Source organism: Neodiprion fabricii, chromosome 6, assembly GCF_021155785.1.
Source record: "Neodiprion fabricii isolate iyNeoFabr1 chromosome 6, iyNeoFabr1.1, whole genome shotgun sequence".
NCBI lineage: Eukaryota > Metazoa > Arthropoda > Insecta > Hymenoptera > Diprionidae > Neodiprion > Neodiprion fabricii.
This window is the reverse complement of record NC_060244.1, coordinates 29255173-29278063: the sequence shown is the minus strand read 5'-3', so window position 1 is coordinate 29278063 and position 22891 is coordinate 29255173. Positions and strand designations below refer to the sequence as shown.

General features: G+C 44.9%; 1 protein-coding gene and 1 long non-coding RNA gene across 5 annotated transcripts in view; one reads left to right on the top strand and one right to left on the bottom strand.

The window, feature by feature from the left end:
* The window catches only part of LOC124185620 (leishmanolysin-like peptidase), a 202398-nt gene that overhangs the window by 5154 nt on the left and 174353 nt on the right, over positions 1-22891 (bottom strand). Inside the window, exons 5-11 of one of the 2 annotated variants that reach the window (XM_046576534.1) lie at positions 5402-5513; positions 3028-3209; positions 1652-1855; positions 1136-1361; positions 804-997; positions 557-565; positions 146-278 (exon numbers count right to left, since the gene is read on the bottom strand). In XM_046576534.1, the coding sequence (XP_046432490.1) occupies positions 146-278; positions 557-565; positions 804-997; positions 1136-1361; positions 1652-1855; positions 3028-3209; positions 5402-5513 (1060 nt within the window). The remainder of the gene's footprint in view (positions 1-145; positions 279-556; positions 566-803; positions 998-1135; positions 1362-1651; positions 1856-3027; positions 3210-5401; positions 5514-22891) is intronic. The other variant, XM_046576535.1, reaches the window with a different exon arrangement.
* The window catches only part of LOC124185627, a 170537-nt gene continuing 150830 nt past the window's right edge, over positions 3185-22891 (top strand). For 2 of the 3 annotated variants that reach the window (XR_006871424.1, XR_006871425.1), the window contains exon 1: positions 3195-3326. This is a non-coding gene — a long non-coding RNA (uncharacterized LOC124185627). Of the gene's footprint in view, positions 3327-3490; positions 3767-22891 lie in introns of those variants that run through there. The other variant, XR_006871423.1, reaches the window with a different exon arrangement.

Genomic DNA, 22891 nt, shown 5'->3' with positions numbered 1-22891 from the left:
TAAGAGTTATACGATACCGGAGCTTTGTTATCGATTTCAAGTGCTTTGAGATCCGAATTTGTGACCCGCAAAACATGTTCGAATAAAATTTTTCAGCGTTTATCCTGAAAATCTGGGGGCAAAGAATTATCAGTAACGCACAAACCTGATATTTTTTTGGCAGTGGTCGTGGATGCTCGATGAGATTGCAGAGTGCGACGGAGCTTCTGTCGTCCGTGCACTCGGTATGGAGCGGATCACGTTTCACCTTGTTGCAGAACGGATGAATGGATTTTCCCCTGAAACGAAGGTGCGAAATTTGAAACCAACGGCAAGAGGGATGTAGAAAATGTTGAGTAAGACTCTATTACAACGAGGCCGGAATTATTCACGTCGAAACACGTGTATAATTTAATTTTTTTTTTTTTTTTAACCGTCTGCGATATACCAGCCATTCTGACAGATGTACTGCTACATTAATCAGTTAGTTGTAACAAATTCGGAAGAGATTCGATCAGATTATAGTAAATGAATACCGAGCTAATCGGGAATCCGAAAAAGTGTACTAAATACTCACTTCTTATCCCTGAATTCCGTGCAGCGTGAACAAGAAGAATATTATAGCGTACAGATTGATAATAAATAATCGAGTAAAATAGTACAGTGGTCTGACACAAGCATAGATCAATTGAGGGTAAATCCTATCTTGGTTGTAACTTGAAATTTGATCGAGCTTTATTCTAGGCGATGCGATGATTAAAAAGAAAGAGAGAAGCGGAAACAAAATTATAGTATAAAAAAAAAAAAAAATTATGAATACTGACGGGAAGTGGGACAACTTTGTCGATATCCACTCCTTGCAAGATTTCATCGCAAAATTGCACCCGAGATTCCTCCCCCAGCCGAGTTCCTGGGCCATGGAGTAATTAGCGCTGTACCACCCCGTGTCCTCCATTAGGGCCAAAGTAATACGAGAGTAGACGGGATTCTGGGTGTGAGTGCCCGTCATCGCCTCGTTCTGGGAACAAAACTCGCCTCGCATTAGCATTTCGGTTCGCCGCGGGCGCTAATTTCACGAGGAAAAATAGAATTTGTTACGAGTAGAGGAGGAGAAACGTTTCCTCGCGTCAAATTTCCCATGGCAAAATTGTCTCACCTCGAAAACCCGCTTCTCCCAGTGTGTGAGCGCCGTTCCATCCTCGCCCTGGTCCTCCAGCTCGGCGCCCTCGAGCTTGTCGCAGTTAAAATGTCGCCTCACTTCCTTCTGTACGTTTGGGGTCACGATCATCTGCATGTGTCTTTCTACCGAGCCCCCATGAACCTGCCACCCGGGCCTGCTGATCGTCTTGATCGTATTTTCGCTCCACTGGTGAGTTTGGAGCCTGTAAAGTAGGCGATTTTTGCATTAAGCGTCGTTTTTATTTCGGTCGGAGTTGTTGTAAACTTTCACTTCCAGAATTCGCGAACATTTTCAGACATGCTTGAGAGATTCTGTGCGGCGTGAAGCCCGTTCAAAATATCGCAGTTTCAGTTAAAAAAAAAAAAACTTCCCTCGCATTTCATGGATTTCTAGGTTCGCAACAATTCCGTTTATCATCATCGTCGTCGTCGTCGTCGTCGTCGTTATTATTATTATTATTATTAGGTACACCGATTCGCTCGTGCAACTCACTTCTCGTTTAGCGTCGGTTTTCCAGTCTCGGTTCGCCGCGGGGTGCGGGGTTCGCCATTTTCATCCCTGTAAAAGGCGTAAAGGCTGACGGAGAAGCCCAGAGCGTGAAGGATCTCGTGCTTAACGGTACTCAGGAGCGTCTCGAGTTCTTGAGGCTTCGTGCTGATGCTGCCGGGACAGAGATTGGCGTGACCCGCTATTGGCCTGCGGAAAATTGAATTCGTAAATCGTCAGCTGCAGCGCAGGTTGCGAGGGGAAAGAGGAGGGCGTGCAGGGCGTCCTGAGAACGGAGGAAAAAGCCCCAATTTCAAATATCATCGCGCGAAGGATCTAGCGACCGAGGGATCAATGGATCCGTCGCAGGCTGCACAACTTTTCACGTCGACGTGCCGACTCCGTGAATTTCAGAGCTTTTCCCGGATTCCATCGCGAGCGAACTAGTTCGAATCATCGGCGGACGCTTCCGCAGCTGCAGCGGCAAACAACTCGCCGATTTAAAGCTCCCCGAACTGTAATTTAGAGTCAACCGAATCTGCAGGCGCCTCTCGTTGTCGATCGGATTGCCGCGCCTCTTCCTCCTCGCCCCCGCATCGTCCCGTTCCCGATTCCCGCTTCGCCAAAAGAACAATCCGATGTTTCCGCTAACGAATTGGTCGGCTACGTCGACGAATTGCTATGTAGTCGTGCCAGAAAAAAAGGAAGCCCAACGGATTCGAGTGAAATCCAATCAACCGATTGCTTATTCCGGTGATTATACTCTTTACGGCTCGAACGAAAGTCCAGGATCAAAAAACGGCTCGGCTCTGTCCGTTTAAATTACTAATTTTCTTCTGAAAAATATACACGCATCCGGCTATCAGAAAATAGTGATCAGTATTCAACTAAACCTTGAATTTGTATGAGATATTTTGAAAACAGCAGTAGGAAGAAAATAAAAAACAAGCTTGTACGATTACATCGCGAGCTTTGTTATCCTGCTGGAACAGTTTCGCGGAATCTAGTCGCGCATATTCGGTGTAACAGAGTTGCAGCTACATTTTTCCTCGCGACAATGCAAAATGACGCCGACGCATTAATTTTTAACGAAGGACGACATTCACCGACCAAGTACAAAGGTTGTGTCCACATGCACGGGTTTCGGTGTACGATTTCGAAACAAAGCGTTCGCTCTGGAAAAAAGGCAGGCGATTCGCGTTGACGCGTAACGTACCAGATGTACCTAATTAACGAACTGCAATTCCCGGCTCGCTGTTCTCAGCGTCATAGTTAATATTTCGCGGACGCGAAACGTGTGTACAGGAGGTGTAATTATTACAACAATGTAATTACCGCAGTGTCAATTAACGCGGTATCGGAGTTCGATAACGACCAATTACCTGTCCAAGGCCGCTTCCTGTTGGCAATGAGCTGCGTAGGCGACTGTCAGCCCCTTGTGACATCTTTCCGTCTGCATCGCTGATACGTAAAACACAAAATCGGAACCGTCGATTCCTGCGCCGGCTTTGCTTCCCTCGGCAACTCCGCAGTCGTGACCGGTCGCATTGCACGTTCTGCAAACCTGCAAGATTACAATTCGAAATGCAAGCTTACCGTGAGAAAAGAGGAAAAGGTAACGACGGTCACGTTTGATTAATTGCGATTACGGAACGGTCCACCTCCACCTTAGAACTCTAGCGTAAGTACGACAGTCTGTAAAATTTTTGATGTTTTCAAATTTTTTCATACCACGTTCGGAAATTACTAAGTAAATATGTAGATTAAGAATCGAATGAGTAATCTAAGGTAACGAATAATCTGAGTAAAATTAGTGAAATTGAATTCGGAATTATTTATTTTCAGTCTCATTCGAAACTAACATTTTACCCTCGTCATGCCGAATATTTGCATGAAGATTTTCACGTTCCTTCGAACCACGGGAAGGGCGTCGAATTATTGGCGAGTTCAGAACGTGGTTATGAAATATTCAGTTCCGATCCCGATGTTTGATCGGTGTCGAATAAAGAGGCAACGGAGAAACCGACACCCTCGATCAACCGGGAGGAATAAGAATCGAGGCTGGATGTTCGAGCGTGTTTCTGATACTTTAAAATGTTAAATAAACCAGTCGGATAATTATCCGCCCCGTTTCCGAGGTGTATACAAACCCCCAGAGGGGAGGAGAGTCGACGAAGTTCACCGAGTCGGTCTCCTCGCGGCGAGTAAGTCAAGTAGTGACGGGTACATAAATATGTACAGGAAAAAGGTCCTCGACCGCTGTATGTAACTTGGCAAAGTCCTTTGGCCACTTCGGGAAAACCGTAACAGGCTAAACCGACTCGACCGTTTCCAGTGGTGAAGATATTACAACCAACAGGGCAAACAGCCCCTCGTTCGGTTTGCCTGAGAGATAATTGGATCGACTTTTTCGCACCTCGTCAATTCGCTAAAGCTGCCGAATTACTCTCGGCTTGCTAAAACGCGTAATTTTCATATCGCATCCGATTTTTTTTTAAACCTTCAACGAAACTCGGCGGTGTTTGTTTGAAATTCGATATCGCGTCAACGGCGAGAACAGGGCGCAGAAAGATATTTGCAAAGCGCGGATACGGGGTGCGAGATTTTCGCACCGAATGAAGGACTCGTTCGCGAAACTAGGCCGACACAGCTGTGCCCGACTATCCAGCACTCATTACCCTGCAGCATCGCGCGTTTATGAAGTGGAGAATTTATGCTTCCCCATTAATCTAGACAGCGTGATAAGTCATCCGGTGCGGCTATATTTGTTGTTCGGTCGGTTTCGGCGCGCCGCAGCGGAATTTCTCACACCTCCGTAATTTCGTCAACCTGCATCGGAGTTTACAGCACGCGAACCGCGCGGCGTTGATTGATAATTACGATAATCAAATTTCGCGTCGTTGGTAGTTGGCCACAATTTTTTCCTTTTTACTTTTATTCCATTCGTTCTATCTCCTTATACTGTTTCACTCTTAATGGTAATTCTCACGCGTAACACGCGCTACGCGAGCCAAGATGTTAACTTAGGTTTATACACCGGTCTTTAGTTATCAAGTTGAAGTATGATGGCAACGCGGTCAGCGAAAGAACAAGCGTGGTATGCACGTATAATAAACTCTCTCGGGGGTCATTTGCCGATGCCTTCGGCGGACAAAGTCGTAGAATGAATATATTGCAGATTCTAAGGTAAAGAACATCAAGAAATTAAACTTCAATAAAAACTTGACAAGACTTCCCGAATGATGAAGTTCGCGTAATTCAAAAATCCATTCATTCGTACAAAAATAAATGCGTCTGCAAATTTTATCAATTAATTACAGTAGTCAACGGATTCAAAAGCAATTATTCTGCCGTACGAAAGATTTAATTTTGTGATATAACGAGACGGAATGAAAAAAAAAAAAATAAAATTGTAATGACCTTGCGAAACTCATTTGAGTTTATTAATCATTAAGTCCGAGCCGTCAAGTCGCTCGGAAAATTAATTGAGCAAAGCAACGTTCGCGAATCTGTATTTTCGCCATTTCTCAAAGTTAATTCGCAAGCCAGCAGCGTTCAAGGGAGAGTGTAAATCTTTGAAACGTGCTTTCGTACCTCTCAACTGTGAGTTTTTATAATTTATTTCAGGAGTTTCTTTTTTTAACTGCATTTCGACGATGACGTTAAACGAACAAATGAAAAAACATCGCAAATTCGAAAGAATAGAATTCCGTGACGGAAACGAGCTTGTTTAACCAATTCAATGTCAAAACTTACGTCGAGATGCTCAGGAGGGACGACGACTTCGCCGCAAACCGTCTCGGTCCGACACGTGTCGATGCAGTAGGTGTGCTGATTCTTGACGAAGACTTGATTGCTCTCGCATTTCCTGAAACGAGTCGATGCAAATGGCCGGTTAGTTTAGTTCGATTACCCCGGTGACCTCGCACACACACAAACACGTCTACGCAACAGCGTCAGAAATGGCTCATCGGTATTCCGATGCGACTCTGGCCAATCAGAAAGTCCGCTTTACCCGATTCCCAAAGCCACAACTGAAGCCACATCGACGAAACTTTAACGACATGCACAAGAGTGAGAATAATACTAAATTCCCGCGGTGAAAAAATTTTGTCGGAATTTTCGGTAGATACGGCAAATATGAGAACACGTAAAAAAAAGAAAAAAAAATAGAAAAAAATCAAGGAATTTTTACTTCATCGCGATCGCCTTTCGCAGGTGTGGAGATACGCGTGGAAAAAGTTGGGACCAAGTTGCGTATAACTGGGTAAGAAAAGTCACGCAACTTGTATCGCACATACCTACGCTGTGCGAAATGTTATATTGTATGTACGTGGTGGAAAAGTATGAGACATGAAGAATCCCCCAGGTTTCACTAACTTTCGGCTTATGAGGTTGGAAAGAAGTTCGGGGAAGAGATTTATACCTGTTTACGTGTATTACGCGTATATTTTATAATACATACACGTATGTCAACCTCGACGTGCGTGATATCTGCCTAAAAACAAGAGTGTTATGCGTACATGACGGAAGTTCATAAAAGTTCGCCGTCACACCACCGTCGCGATATCGAGGGTAGATTACAGTTAAATTGATGTAAGAGACGAGGGGGGTTGAGATGCTATTCAACGGCCCCCCGCGGCTCGACGATCAGTCGTCAAATTTACGGCCGTCTAATAATAAGGCAAGAATATCGACAGGGGCGAAACGTGTCTCGTCGAACGATCGGGCTGCACATTTTTATAAGTAAATTATCGCAATAATTGGTCGATCAATGCGCGGATTAAAGCGACGTGATTAATGTGATTTTCAGCGACTCGTACGGGCTTTGTAAATTTCGCAGAAGCTGGAATAACGCCCGGGCTGAAAGCTTGAGAAATGCGTCATTGGTGAAAAGCGTTCTGGGAATGAGAATCGGCGAAGAGATAGGACGCTTGAAAATTTTCTCGGGATATTTTCTATGCCAACTTGTACAGGTTAAACTGTCATTGATTCCTTCATTTTCCACAAGGCTGAAGTTAGCGACGTTACCGTAACGAAACATCATAAAATAAATCGTTGTACAACTATCGAAGGACTTTCAACGAGTTGGCTTTTCAAAATATGAACATACTTTCTTTGTTACGATGTTACCGGCTGAATTCCAGACAATCCTAAGAGCGCGAAGTTACTAGCTTCAGCCACGTCGTTTTCTCTTGTACACGCGGTAGAGTTTTTCAGACTTTTGGATCAACGGTAACATGTAAACTGCTTTAGAACGCTGCCAACTCTAGAGCGACGGAATCAGTACTCTTCCAATTTGCCAAGGTTCAGCTAAATTAGCCTGCATTTGATCGGTTCAACAATCACAGCGCTTCCCGGCGTGTCGTAATTGGCCATCGCGAAGGGGTCAGTCCCTATTATACCCGACATCCCGGACTCGATACAACCTAAACTGACGAAACGTAATGATCCATATCAATCCGATTAGATGTCGCTCTATTTATCGAACAAGAACTGTCGAAATTGTTTCAACTGACCGAATAACTTTCCTATCTGCAGGAAAAATAAGCAAGTGCACCTGAATGTTATCAGCCAAGTGCAGGTGGCGATAAAGAGTATCTACAGGTAGGTAGAGACGCGAATGTAAATGTTTACGAGGCCAAAAGCTTCCTACTGCAATACGCGGGATCTGTAAGAGTAATTCCATTTCTTACCGTGTACAAGCACGAGAGCCGAAGCTTGGTTGGTGACTTTAAAAGCTCTGGGTTTCTCCCCCTGTCCTGCAGATAACGTGAACTGTTAACCGCGAGCTTTTCCTGCGACACTCTCAACGCCGTAATTATACACGCATGTAGCACGTAGCAAGCAGATCATAGACGATATTACAGCTAGGACCCAAGAAGTATCGCGCTTCGCACAACGACGCGACGCTCGGTGCGCTTTGCGGATTGCGACGCGGAACGCGAACCGCACCCTGAGTGCACACTCTCGAACAAACACACCTGCAGGTACCTACGAATGCGCGACGGAAACAGGTAAGACGCAGTAATGGACTCCTTGCTTCCCCCGTTTATGCTAAGAGCCTCGGTATTCTCAAGCGCAGTTTCGAAACTTCCAGCCGCGTCCTTTGCGGCATAACTGCAGCCACGTCTAAACTGAACTACGCGAAATCATCCGCTGCGCCGAAAAATAAAGAGAATTCAACCGCGAGACGTGCCGAGGAAAATTTCATTTTTTATCGTAGATAGAATATTTTACGTTAAGTAGGTATCGTTTATGCAACAGTTATTTGAATATTCGGAATTGGAATTACAAAAGAACGAGTACAATTAACTGTTTTGAGAGGTCTTGACAATATTTTGTTCGTTTGGTTTGCTGAAGTACTTTTAGGTAGACAAGACCGAAACATGACATGAAATTTTCGCAATATTTACCAAACAGGATAGTAACAGTGACTAGATTTTTTGGTTACAGCTACAAGACTAATTTTCACTTTATATCCAAAATTATATTTTTTTGGTTCTTGTGAAAAATGAAACCACAAATAAAAATTTCTCTCTCCGGAGGACATCAAAATTATTAAATTGAATCAGTATAAGGAATTTGATCAAATTTTAAGTCAAATTCCACGTATATCGAGTAAAATTATGGGAAATCGGAGTTCGCTGTTTTTTGATACGAACGAGGAAATCATTGCAAAGGATCAGAATGGCCGTTTTTAAGGTACCGGCATTACTTCTCGTCCTCCGGTATTGCAGGGCTCTAACCGTTTAGGGATCTTCCTGCGACCCGAGCCACTCCAAATCGTCTTAAAGAAGGGCTCAGGCCGCAGGGACAGGGTAAACAGTCCAAAATCGTAGAATCGGATAAAGTCGAGCCGTTTTTCCGTAACAGGCACGCGCAATTTCACTTAAACCATTAGGCAATAACCGTTAGCCATCCGTTCACCAGCCAAATCCTTATCGAACTTGCGAGAGATTTTATCGAACGGGTAACAGATACGCCCACGAATTCTAAACGGCTGAAAATCCTCCGCTTTATTCGAACCGGGATTATTTATCGCGTCAGTTTGTCCCAAACAGACATCGTCCTACGGGCCTTATCTTACGCGTTTTTCGTTTTTCCTTTTCGTCTCGTCGTGATACAAATGCAACGCGATCCAAGACGGAAATTCACACGCGCATAATCCTGCGTATACTCGTAGATTTATTCCTCGGTCCTTCGATATTTTCAATTTTAATATCATTTACGAGAATCAATCGCGATGGCAATAAATTGGCAAGGAGAAATTTTCTTTCATCTTTTCAACCAGGAGTTAAGGAATCTGCAAGACTGAACTACGTATCCAAATAATTCCAATACGTTAATTTCTAAATAAATATTGCGAACTCCTCAAGATCACCGAATCGAACTGTACTCGAGTAATGAAAACCTGAACCCTAACTCATATCGCGGATATTTATTGCACTAGTTTAAAAAATGTCATTTTTTCGGGAATAATCGCAACTCGACCGAATCGATAAAATACGCATATGTATATTCATACCGTGTTTGACATTCGCCAACGTTTTCTCTCTTTCTCACGCCCGCAGCTGGAGAGGATCTTTCGGTCGTCGATCTTCGGACGTGGATATGAAACCTGCGGCGGTTATAACGAGCGAGTCCAGGTCGCAATTCACAAGGCACTCCGTTATGCGAATGTCCTCTATATATTACGAGGATTCTAGCCGAGGCAGGACGAGCTCGACTACTCGTTAGGACGGTGGTTAAGGATTTTCGAAAGACCGTTATGATTTACGAGATCACGTCATAACGGAGGATATCACGACCCTCGGCGTCGCGATATCATCCTCTGCTTCCTCTGTCCGCGACTCTCCTCGAGACTCTCTACGTTTTGCGACTATTTCAAAATGGTCGGTCGCCGACACTGAATTTATAATCAAGCCCGCTTCTCCTCAGACTCCGTTTCAATGTCTGTTCTAACATCACAAGCGTCATCTCAAACAAGTCCGTAATTCGTTGCTTGTTTATTCTTCTGGTTTCGCTTTTGTCGCCCCAATTCAATGTTATTCAGCAGTCAGCAATCAGCAAGATGAGGAAAAATGAGAAGCGGTACTCCAAAAAATTCTTCTCGAATGAGAAATAATATATATATACATAAGAAAAAAAAAGAACAGTTTTGCATATTTCGTCATTTTCTGAGGGAAAAATTGGAGCGCAAAACAAGGCGAATGCGAACCTTATGTGCTCGAAACTCACGAGTGTATGGAAAATGCGCATTTAGGCGGGGAAGTATGCGATAAAAATGTGTCGTGTAACGCGGAGTGTGCCGAGTTGCCCTGTCCTCGTTTCTCCGAGTGGAATATTTCGACGATTGGCGACCCGGGTTCACAACAAGAGAAGCGAGAGGGAAAGAGAGAGAGAGAGAGTGAGCGTATGTTTCATTAGTACCTTGTTCGAGATTACGGGACCCGGGGGTAGAGAAATTGCGAGCCAAGGTACGTATATATAATAATACACGTACGTAGTAGAGAAATACAGGGGGAGGAGGGGGGGAGGGGCGAGGCGGAAGAAAACCAAAGATCCTATGCATGTGCAGCTCTGCTTATTGTATCTCGCGATATTATACACGGCATCATTTTGTTTTTGAAAATCGCACAGAATCCATTAGCGAAGATTGGAATTATACGCATCGATTCATCCGCGTTTTAATTACTATTTCACGATCGAATGCAACGAGATTTTTATATATTTCAATGAAATTTAAAGCTTTCGGAATAACACTAGAGATCATTTTGTCCGTTCTAAATTATTCCTCGTACATCGACGCGTTACAGATAAAGACGTGTGAAAATCTCCGACGGTCGGCAATTCGCGGCTGCCTCGTCGAAAAAATATTCGCTTTGCGGGAAAAATCTCCGACTTGAATTTGGCCTGATTTCGAGAGCTTAGGTGTGTGAATCATCGGCGCTAGGCGGGAACTTTATGGATCGACGGTGTTTCCGGACGTCAAAGCGTGCAGCCGAGCGTTATTAGGTTTGCATGAGAAATGGGCTCGGCACGGTTTTCGCGCGAAAACGCGACGCTTTCCCCTCGGCTGTGTTCTCGGGAGCTACCAGGATTCGGGAAAGAATCCGACGTCGAATTACGGCGTGATTGGTGCCTTGTTTATACGCTGCATATAAGGCATACGCCGAATACTCGATTCGGTCTGCGGAGGATCATCGCCCCAGGCTCGAATTCGCCCGAGTTTTCCAACCCCGGAAGATAAAAGGCCACAAATGGAGAAAGATTGAAAAAATGTATCTCTCATTTTTCGCAATTTCCTATCACCGTGTAAAAAGGAATATGTTGTATTTATTTTTCAGATCGAGAACACGAGCGTGGAATTAGGAAACTTTAATCACAAGTTTTGCAAACCGAATATTATCATTTATTTGTTGCATAATATCTTGATGATTATAGAACCTCCACGAAAGTGTAGACTACTTATAACTGGAAATCGGTCGATTTTCACTGACTTAAATTCAGAATAAAATAGAAATTTCTGCTAGAGAAGCAAAGTAGGTACCACCTCGTTGTAAGAGTCCTCGTTATATGAAAATTTCCCCTTCGTTCCGCATGAGCAAGTTTCATAGCTTCTCTCACTCTACGCCGCATGTCTCTCAGCTTTGAAGCGAACGGGCGATTGCGCCGAATCTTAAGTGTTTGGCCACCGAATTCGTACACGTAACTATGATTTCGAAATTCACGCTGATCAGAGTTCTCCAGGTGAGAGTGGGGGGAAGCTGCGGAGATGAATTTCTTTGAATCGTAATTCCCCTCACGGCCCTTAAAGTCTCTTATAAGGAGGTAGTGCTGTAATTGCGTGGCAAGATTGGCGTCGTTTGCAATTTGTAAGTCGGATCTGAAGAGGGCGCAAGACCGATTGACGCAGTCGGAGGATCTGGAGACTGGGTTGATTAATTTTCAACACAAAGCGTAGGCGCGCTCATTAATTCATTTTCACGACAGCGTCGTCGAGTGAAAATTGAATATACCATCTTCGTTAGTCGTGATTAGCGATGCGCATTTATTCACCGGGTGGAAACACGCGTTACATCACCCATGGACCCAAGCACGTGTGTTAATCGAATTAGTTATTCATTCGTTCAGCGCCCCGAATTGAAACACCCGAGGAATCGAGAAATTTCAGAGAAGGACTTTTATATTCGAGATTTCTTCGGAAAAGAGATATTTTCAACTTTTGCACACACGTTTATCAGGGAGGCTACAAGGACAGCAAAGAAAACAACAAAACAACGAAAACCGGGCGGAGGATCGGAATCGCCGATATACGACACGAAGCGGGTGGTTTGCTTTTTCCACCCTTACGGCTGCGATATGAGCGCCGTTCGCCGTTTGCTGATATATACAAAGACATCGAGTAGTCGCGAGGTAAAGCTCTTAATTGGTTGTATCGGAAACCGATGAACTGTCACGGGGTAGAATCGAGTTACCCGATATGTCCGTTGCTCGTTATCCATCGGGCATCGCCGCTGCGCCAACGCGATCGCTCGGAGAAGTTTCAGGCGCCTCCTGAACACCCGAAAGGCTCTCGATGTCTCCTCGATGAACCAACGAAGCGTCGTTAATGTTCGGATAATTGGAATGATTTCTCCGCAGGGTGTATCCGGTGTCAAACAAAGGGAACGAAAATAAACGAACCTAATTTATTTTCAACAATCGAAGTTCCGAAGGCTCCTAATCCCGAATTATTTGGTGGTGAAACTTGAAGTGAAGTTTCGAACGGTTTGAAACTCGACGGTTCCAAGTTCCGAAATACAAAATTCGGAGAATTCAAGTTAGGATAGAATGAAATTTCGAAAATTAAAACATAGCCACACAACGTAGTTTACTCGACGAGTGGGTGTAAAAAAATCAGCAAAGCCGAAAGTCGAAATGACCAGGATTCAGAACGTAAGAATATTGAAAATCCAAAACGATAGAAGATCAAAGTGGCGAAATTTTACCAGGTCAAACATCCACAGAACTAAAAATCTTGGATCGTTCGGAATTTCGATGTTTCAGATTTGTAAATTTCCTAATTTTCGGAACTTTGAGCGTCGGGTTTTGGATTATTCGAAGCTTTGATGTTTCGTCGTAGTTCAATTTCTCTACTCAATTTTCGCCACCAAAATATACGGAATCTCAAATCAGCCCGAATTTTTTCAAGCAATGGTTAATTCTAATTCCAGTTCTAAAGATCAGACACAGATAACCTCGTATATCGTTAGCTCACTAACGTGAGACTTCTCAGACAAACGCTGAATGCACGAATGTCCGATCGCGTGATAAAATCAGCGAAAGCCATCGATTCTCGGCATCGAACCCGAGTCTTGAGATTAGCGCTGGCGGCTGTTCGGATGCGATAGTGCACCGAGACCGGTGGTGATAATCAAAGTCGGGGCGAGGAGGGGGTGGCGGTTAATGTGTCCTGACCTAACAATGATAATAACAAACCTAATTGTTGCCCGGCCGCCGCCGCCTGCGGCGAACTAAGCTCTGCCGAAGTTTCCCTAGTCGCGCAGTTTGCGTGGATTAGCGAGCAGTGCAGCAACCGCCAGTTTCAGGAGCCCCGCGCCCCTTATCTCGCCCCTGTATAAGCAATTACCGGCAGGTACGGGAGCTCCTCGCCTCCTCCTCCTCCTCCTTCTCCTCATCCTCATCCTCATCCTCATCCTAGTCGTTCCTACGTCAACTTCTATTTACCATTAACTCCGGCTGTCCTGCAAGGGGTGGTCAGATATAATTTAGCCAAAGTACAAACGCCGCGCCATTTACTCACCGCCTGGTGTATAATTACGCCATGTACCCGCGTCTCTCTGAAAGCCTGTCAAAACGACGCGCGACGCCGAAGCGATTCGGCGGATTTCGAAATCGGTGAATAATTCATATCCGGCCCGATGCGTTGATACGCGAGTTGATACTTGGACGGCCACCGAGCCAAGTTTTGTATCGCGGAAACTATTCGATTCGAAAAGAATTCGTCCTCTCTCGACCCCTGCGGGAAAATCGTTACGTCGCGGGGAACTTTTTATCTCGAATTCCGATGTACGTATACTCCGAGTTACGAAATTGCAGAGGACACTTAATTCGATAACGTTTGAAAATTGGCTAACGAATCTTGCAAAGATTGCAATGAATTTTCATTGGTCTTGACGTGAGAAATTTTTTGTCCGTTCTACAAGGTCCTGAATTCTTTCATTATCTTTATTATCGATTTTTTAAGGAACTGCGGAATGACTGTTGAAACCTGAAATTTATGCATTTTGTTACAAAAGTGTTGGCCCTCTCAAGATTGAAAAAATTAACAAATTCTTCAATATGCTCGATACGACATCGTGTAGTTTTTTGGTGGATTCGACCGACACTTTTTTTTTTTTTTTTTGTTGCGTAATAAAATTTTACCGTAGAAGAGCCCAATTTTCTTTAGGGACAAGTGACCGGGTCGGCATGAATAAATAACTAAACGTAAATTGAAAATGGTATCCTCGATATACAAAGGGTAATTCTTCCATCTCTCTCTCTCTCTCTCTCTCTCTCTCTTTCTCTCTCTCGCACTCTATTTCTCGATATGAAGAATTTTATTGCCGTCTTGTTCGTCTTTTTTCTTCTCCCCGAACCTCTGTCAATAAGGGTCGAATCGAACCAGATGAATATTATATAGGGTACGGGTACAGGTATATGAAGATAAAGCGAGGAGGAGAGACGAGAAAACGATACGATACGAAGGAGAGAGAGAGAGAGAGAAATGCAGAAGGAATGTTTCACGCTTGTCGAAATGCGAAGCGGCTCGGTCCCCGTTCAAAGGGTACGAGCATTCTTCAGATCAGTATTCCTCCGGAATACCTGCAATATATGCAAGGGGGTGACGCGAAGCGTGTGTAGCGTGGCACGCGTCGGTGTATATCTATGGAATTTTATCTCTCTCCGGAGGCGCTTTGTTACACAACCGACCCGCGTTTTCATTTATTGACAAGGCCTTGTACAGCCGAGTCCCGAATGGACGGCAGGCAACGTCGATGGATGAAAATAAGTGATGCGAGAACGAGGTCATCTGGAGAAAGAAGATGAATGTTGTCGGGGTCGTTTACCCTCGATTGCGGGGGAGGGGGTGGTTTTGGGGAAAGACACGAGGGCCAGATTCGTCGCTCGACGTAGATCCGTCGAAAGAAAATAAGCGGAAAAATCCGTTTCGCCGAAAAAGAAGAAGAAGACGAAAATGAAGACGCTTTTTTCCCCACCCGCACCCCTCGCTAACGGTCTCAAATTTTCCCCAGACTCGCGGCAAAGATTTTACCGAGACAATTTTACACGGAACGAAACGTCAGACTCGACTAGAAATAATTTCAAATTCAGCCCTTCTACGTTCTTGCGGATTCGAGTGTTCGCGATTCGAAGCGGGAGATCGCTAATTGGCAACAAGAATTCGCACCTGCGATTCATCCGTGCAATAAGATTTCGAGTATGAATTGTCGGACAAATGTAAGTGCGGGATGTAGAAAACGCTGCGAGGATCACGGAACCGGCAAATTTGTACGCCCGACCCTTTCCACCCCTTCTGGTCAGTAAAAGTAATCACCGCGATATACTAAAACTGACGCAACGCTAGCGTTCGAGCACTGCTCGTAGGTACCGAGGCACCTCATTAATCACCGTTCTAATCCAGACGTATTAATTTCGCCTGCTTGCGGTGTGCAGCGGAGTGGGAAATAAATTGTGTGGATTCCTATTCCGCTGTGAATCAACCAAACTCGTCCTGCGTGTACGTGCGATTTTTCCCCGAGGAAAAAATGCCTCGACCTACAGCGTAGAATTATAATCTCGGGTTTCGTTCGATCGCTAAATGCGTACCTACTTTGAAATCGGACTTCACGGCGGCCGCAACTTCACGTCGTACACAGTTTCGAATTTCGCGAGCGAAAACCGCGGGATGGCTCAATGACGATTGCGAATCGCTGCGTCGAATTACGGTCTCATACGGGACAACCAAAGGTTACCTTAATTGGGCTTAGCTTTTGCGAAACAGCAGCGCGGAAATTATGGAAGCACTCACTTTTTGGTTTACAGGTATTTTGCACAAAGTGTATATGAAATTCATTACTCACGGCTTTGTGAACGAAAAATTAAACACGTAGGGTGTATCATTTGTTTCCTCGACGTCGCTGAATGCAAAAGAAATTTGAGAAAATAAAAAAAAAACGAGAGAAAAATGAATCTTTTTTAATAACAACCGGCTGCGGATGTTCGTTTCCCTCGATTCACCAGTTCGCGAATATAAATCGCAATATACGTCGTAGGGTTGAATGCCAACGTTTCAAGGCTACAGTCTGCAGGTATATGTATAATGTATACCCACGTATAAGGGGTTGCAGAGAAATATGGAAGAGCAGAAATACGCACCAACACGTACATAAGGGGAGGATTTGTGAATGCATGAAAGCAATAAAGCGCGTGTTGCTTGAAAATCGTGGGTGTATATGGTGGGTCTATATGTATAAATATATACATATTATATGTACGACAGGACGTCGGGTTATTGCGTACGAATCGGCCTGTATGCACGTATAGGAGAGTCCCGCTTCTCTTTTTCCCCCGTCCGAGTTTTGTAGCCAAATTTTTTTTATCGCCTCCAGAGCTCTCGCGGGAAAACTACCCAGAAGCAATTTTCGACATAACCGTGTCAAACGATACAACTTGACCTATCACGTTTCTTCACACTTTACAGGTCAAATATTTGCTCGAGGTAATCATTTGCTAATCGCGAATTATTAGGCGGGGTGGGAAGCCACTTTTTCAATCCTGATTCCAGGGGTATTAAAGGCAAATTTCACATAGGTACCCTTTTTGCAAAAGGAAGGTTTGAGATCTCGGTCGTCCTGAGTGCACGTATGCCAGACGATCCGTGACTTTGATAAACCGGGATGCAGGCCGCAATACAGCTGCTTAGACTCTCGAGCTTTGTGAAAAGTTCCTTTGATCATTCCCCCGGGAGTCGAGTTCCGTTGTATCGAGGTTATGGAAACTACGGTAGGTACGTTACGTCGCATCGGGAACACCGAGACTGCAGTGTACGACAATTAATTTTCCGACAATAAGAGTCCGCTGTTCCACGGGCGGAGGAAAATTGCTTATTACGCGGTGTCGCAGCGCTGTCGTACGGTGTGAAAAATGCGGGGAAAAATTCGCGAGTCGTGGGTGAGGAAAACGCGTGCACAATGAACTCGTACATAACCGTCGCGGAATACTTCGCAAAATTGTTCAAACGGATTCTAATCATTGCTCGGTATACTTTTTTCAGAAAAATATGTGTATAAACGTTCCTCGAATCGAAATACCTGTTTCTCGATCGTCTGGACGAGATCAGAAGCTGCTTCGGCCGTAGCTACTAATCTGATAGGGTATCGGATTCGAATGGCAATAATATAGGGGGGAGAACTGAAACTTGGAAGATTATCGATAGGGACGGAGGGGGGAGATCGATTAAGAGTAGGTGTCTCCGGGCCTGAGCGAGAAGTGCGGAGTTTGTTTGTTCTTTGGAAATGAGGACGGGGATCGAGAAAGTCCTTAGTTAATATTGCCCGAGATAAAAGTACGGTAACGGTGTTCGGTGAGCGTTGAACGGGAGTGAGACGTAGGCCTGTTCTCACTCTTATTCTTCTTCTACTTCTTCCTTTTTTTCTCACTTTACTCCCTTCTCGAGGGTGTTAAAAAGTGCGTCTCGTAAAGTTTATCGAATCGATGTCGTTATGGAAATGAGATAGTCGCGTTCGGGGGTTGAAACGACATTGTATAAGGTATAAAATAAGGGAAATTTTCACCCGCAAATTCTCATTTCGAGATATAGAATTACCGCGTATTCAGCCTCGTGGAATATCTATATACCCATTTAAGCGATTTTCAACCCCAGGGCGAGGAATCTTCACCGATCCTGCAAGATAAAACCTTTACGCGGGCATTCCCGTGCCACGTGATCGACGTAATCCACCTCGTTTGGAATTTCACCGGGTTTTCTCTCCGGCATCCTCGGTTGCACAACCGTCCGACGATACACGCTCCACTTCTACTGCGTTGGCTGATGGACTCGACACCGTGGAATCCCCTTTCAGAGTTCCTCCAGGACCCAGAGCTGAGGATCGTCTATACATTCAATCCTGTTGACCTGCACGGCGCACTTCCAGAGCGCCATTTACCGTTTATCTGCTTGCCGAGGGTTTAAGGGTGTTTCGGTAGGTGGGCGGTACATTCCGGGAAAAAAGTTCAAAGGAAACGAAACTCGCAATCGGGGAGGAAAATTCGAGAGGCGTGCCGGGTCGAGTTCAATACGATTTGCTGTATTAAATGAGGTACATTTCTTACTGGGTTTCTCAATGACACAAGAGTCATCGGTGAAATTGCCCAAGTAGTCGGTTTAAGCTCGGATTCGTGGTTTAATAGTAAATTATGTAACAATCGCGTGGGTTTACTGCCCGAGAGAAACGAGAAATATGATCATATTTTCCGCAAATGCGGGAGAAAAGTGAGGAAAAAAAGTAAAGAGTGAATAATATCCTACTTTCGTCCGGCTTTTCAGATAAAAAAATGACACAACATTACGGTTGAGCCGAGAATAAGTAGTTTTTTTCCTTAAGCTTCTTCCCGTGCTACGTATTACGATTCTAACGAAATCGATGGACTCGGTTTGTATGGATTTACGATATAACGATGTTCGATCAGCTGGGACAGCGCTCTTCATAGGTGCATTTTGCAACTCATTCATAGCATTTTCGTAATGGGTTTTAGAGTGCCAGGTAAACGAGCGAAGGCAGACAATTTTTAAAAGGGTTTCAACGCTCGGTAGTAATTTAATTTCTTGGTTAAATACCAAGATTATATTTCTTATAGGAGAGGAAAATTGTATGAAACGTGAAGAATGTAGATTGTACGTACGTAGATGTGAGCAGAGTTCGAGGTGAGGGAAATTCGTGAGTACCTAAATACGTAAAAGCAGAATAATTTTGAAGCATGTGAAAATCTGACACTGGAAAAGATAGGAGCAAGAAATAATGGATTTGTTTTTTTTTTTTTTAATTTCATATCCAATATTTGGCAGGAGGAGACGAGCCTTGAAAGCATTGAAATGTGATTTCTAATTTCGTGCGTGCTATCCGATTCACGATTTACGTTAAACGATAACTCGAGTGTTGCATTAATTAAAGTAATAATTACCAGTAGAGGGAGCGAGCGTCAGGCAGAAGAGTGATAGAGAAAGCGAGAGAACGCAGAGAGAAATGATCAAATATTTCACGACGCTTTTAAATTAGAGGGTATTTAGGTGCCCAATGTGAGCAATTAACAGTCTCTCGGCGTAAACGCTATATATTAACACTAATTACCTTCATTAGTTATCCAGTGTTTCGCATACGAACCGTATTATTTTTCCTTCGTTTTGCGGGAAGGTAGTAGCTGGAAAAAATTTTCAACTTTTCACGTTTCTCAAAACAACTTTTGGACTTGTTTCTACAATTTTCTGACAAGGTCTTCTCGCGGAACGGGTCTCGAGATAAATCTGCGATCGGTTTACTTTTAGAGCGATCAATCCGATCGTACGTAAGAACGAACGACGGACGTCTGGTGTAACGAAAACACACGACAAAATAGGTCGAGTCGCGTCGTCATCCAGTTTGCAGTTCGAGAGAAAGAGAGAAAGAGAGAAAGAGAGACGGAGAGGGAAGGGAAGATACAGTCGTACGTGAAACGGCGCCCAACCTCGTCGCCTCTGCGTTGACCCAATAGCGTCGTTTCCAGCGGAAGGAGGGAAACAGAGAAACCGTCTCCCCCCCGAGCAAAGCGAAAAACGATACAAACTTGTTTCCTATCTCTGCTCACCCGGAGAATCGTCGCGCTTTTCAAATCACGCGGAACCATTACCAGGCACTGCGGCAGCAGGTTTATCCTCGGATGAAAGCAATATTGCATTCAACGCGACGCTTTTCATTTTCCCACGAAACAGCCCTGAACCAAAATGGGGGGATATCGACTGGTCAAACGGAATCAGTTCTAAAACTTCTCGCGAGAGTGAAATTTTTGGATTACTGGAAAGAAAAAAGAACTCGGAGATAATTTGGTTGAATTTTTTCAAAATCCGATCAGGGTTGAACGAAGTGAAGTCAAACCAGTGAATGAAATTTCATTTTAATCGGTTCATCCGTTTTCGAATTAGGGTGGTACTGACAAAAATGTACGTCATCGCAAATAAGTCAGGAATAGCGTGACAGATTTTTATAAAAATCTTGAAACGAACCGCGTCGATTGAGATGAAAATGATGCAAAGTTTGAATCTTTGAGCTAATTTTAGTACCTGATTTCTTGACTTTTCCGAATACAGAGAATCAGACCTCGAAGACAGAAACGAAATTTTGCAAAAAGTTCGAAGATGCGGTTTAACTCTACGAGTCTATCAGAATCGAGGACGGCCGCGCTTCCGGCGTGGCGAGCTTCCCGGACCGCAAGCTCTTCGTTGCAGCGAGTCGCTTTGACGTGGTTACTCAGTCTTGTTCTGCGGTGTCGCGGTTACCGGTCGTTCAGCGTTCGCCGCACACAGACACATTCGGCGAGTCTTGCCTTTGCGCGGATGCTGCGTGAAGGAGGAAGAGGGGGAGGAGGAGGAGGAGGAGGAGGAGGAAGAGAAGGATGCCAAAGCTGCCTGAGCAGCGGCTCGTAAAGTGGTCTTTGAATGTCGGACGGCGCCCGTTTTCCCGGCGAACCGTTGTCGCGTCATTAACGCCTTTGAGGCGAAGATGTAGGAGGTGAATTTCCCGTTGCAGGTCTTAAATTCCGCCCGGCAGAGCCGGGAATCTAGAGGCCGTCGAAAGCGACGCCTGCGAGGTTCGTGACCTGCCTAATACGATGTTTAAGAATTCCGAGCGGCGGGCAGCGGAGCTTTAATTCGCAGGGCGGTTTTACGACCCGTCGAAAGCTGCGACGTGATTAATTTCTCGGAAAATACTAGGCGAGCTGTGAATTAACATTATGTGCGCTTTATTGGCCTACATCACTAGAAGAACAGCGGGGGGGTGCGGACGGAAACGAAATTAGAAACGAACGATCCGAACAACGTCGTTTCGTCGAAACGCGTCGCGCCTGCACGCGAATCGTAAGGGAAGTTGAGTTATTAATAGTCTGTACCGCCTTATTTTCACCCCCGTCACTTTCTTCAATTTTTTACTTTCCCTTATATTTATCTTCCCGCTGCGAGGCTCAGTCGAAAGGTAAGGACAGGCTTGATTACATACTTTCATACCCCTCCAATTTGCCCCGAGCATTTTTCTCGACTCAGGAACGAAAGAAAAACGAAAACCGATCCTTGCACGGCAAGGCTGCGCTCAAGACGACGGGATTTTATGCACCTTGATACACCGCCGCTGGTACAATATCGCGTACTTTCGGTACATTAGCCATGGTTCGGATTTCCTCGAAGAAAGAAGGGGCATTAATCTAAGGCTTTGCGAGTATAAACGGTGGAAACACAGCCGCCTTTGGGACATTAGTTCTTGATGTCAGGCTTCGCTGAGCAGACGCTTTGCCGCTGCAGGAGCGAGGATCGAGCCTTCGAGTAAATCGTTTCTCCTCCAAACGAGCGTTTCTATTTCTCTCAGATTTCAGGCATCAGTCAAGAATTTTACCCTCTTCGGATCTCCGGCGTGCCCATCGTACTCTCATTTCGCGTCTTCGACGAAAAATCACCCCGCCTTTCCGCCCCCAAGATACCATCGTCTACCTCGAAATTGGACCTGCGGATCCTATACCGTAAAATTCAATCACTTTTTTCCTCCGTTATCCGATTCTCAAACAGCTCGCCGCGGCACAGCGAGTTTGAAAAAGCATCGCGAGAAAAAGACACACGATTTACCATTACGCGTAACAGACTTCTGCGGCAAAAACGAAAGCAGCTTCAAAGTTTTCCCACATGAATCTTCTGTCAGATATTACACCAAAAGACAGAGTCCCCCTGTACGCAAAGGGAAAAATGAACACGTGGATTAGAATCACGTCGTTCATTCGCCCGTTAAATTGGGAACTTTTGAGGTTCCCTCGTCGGAATTGCCGGGCATTCTCTATCCTGTAAGAACAAAATGAAAATGGACCTCCGTCGGTCGGTCAGTAGCAAAGATATGAAACAAAATTTTCTCGGCAAACAGCGAACCTCGATCCTCGCCGCTCGGGGGTCGGATCCAATTTTCCTAACTTTACTGCGCGGCCGAAAATCCTCCGCCTGCTGACTGATCTGGGACTCACCGCCCACGTAAAAACGGTTTATTTTATCACATGCGGTATTACAGGACCTTCGACGGAAACGTCCCGCGGACAGGGAGCTGAGACGCGTATTTTCGCAACGTTGCGCTGACCGAGAACGCTGGAAATTCAAGGAAAATGCAGAGAGGCTTTGGAAGGCAAAAAATAAGAAACACCGCGATTCGGGAGAAGTTTCACCCGTGACTTAGACTTGCAAATTGTACGAGCGTCTAACTACAAATTCCGTGGACGTAAAGCGCGGGGGAAGGGAAAAGTTTTCGCACCCAGGATCGAAAGACAAGAATTACAAGGCGTGCAGCTCGGAATTGTTCGCGTCATCGGTTTACAGGCCGGTTTGTTGGGCAGACGAGGAGAAAACTTTGAAACGCGATTACACACGCAATTCTGCAGTGCCGCGTATAATTAAATGCAAATATTTTACAGCTACGAGAGAAGGGCTCGTCGTCGTCGTCGCAGATCCCCGTCAACGATAATAAAGTTGACGTTAACAAACAACCGGAGCCGAATACTCGCGGCGGCGCAGGGCGTGGGAAATCCATTCGCTCATCCACGCGGAAACACATCCCTCGTATAATTAATGATTCTCGCGAATGTTCGCGACGTATTCTGCTCATTATTTTTCCAACCTTTCCCTGCAAGCAGCGAAGCAAGCACGCGATTCGCGCCGTCTGACCGTGGAAAGAAATCGCGCATAAGTCAGGAGATTCAAGTTAGTAACGTCGTCGTAACGAAACGTTGGGGAAAAAAATCGCTATGTTTGTATCATGACGCTTAAGGACCTAAGATTTCAAAACTCGGGAAATAACGGTTATGCCTCAGCATGAATCGTCACGATAACGTTACCAACTTCGGTACGATAAAGTTCCATTCCAACATTGCAAATTTTCACCCGAAACAATTTGCAATATTGTGATAACGTTTATACCG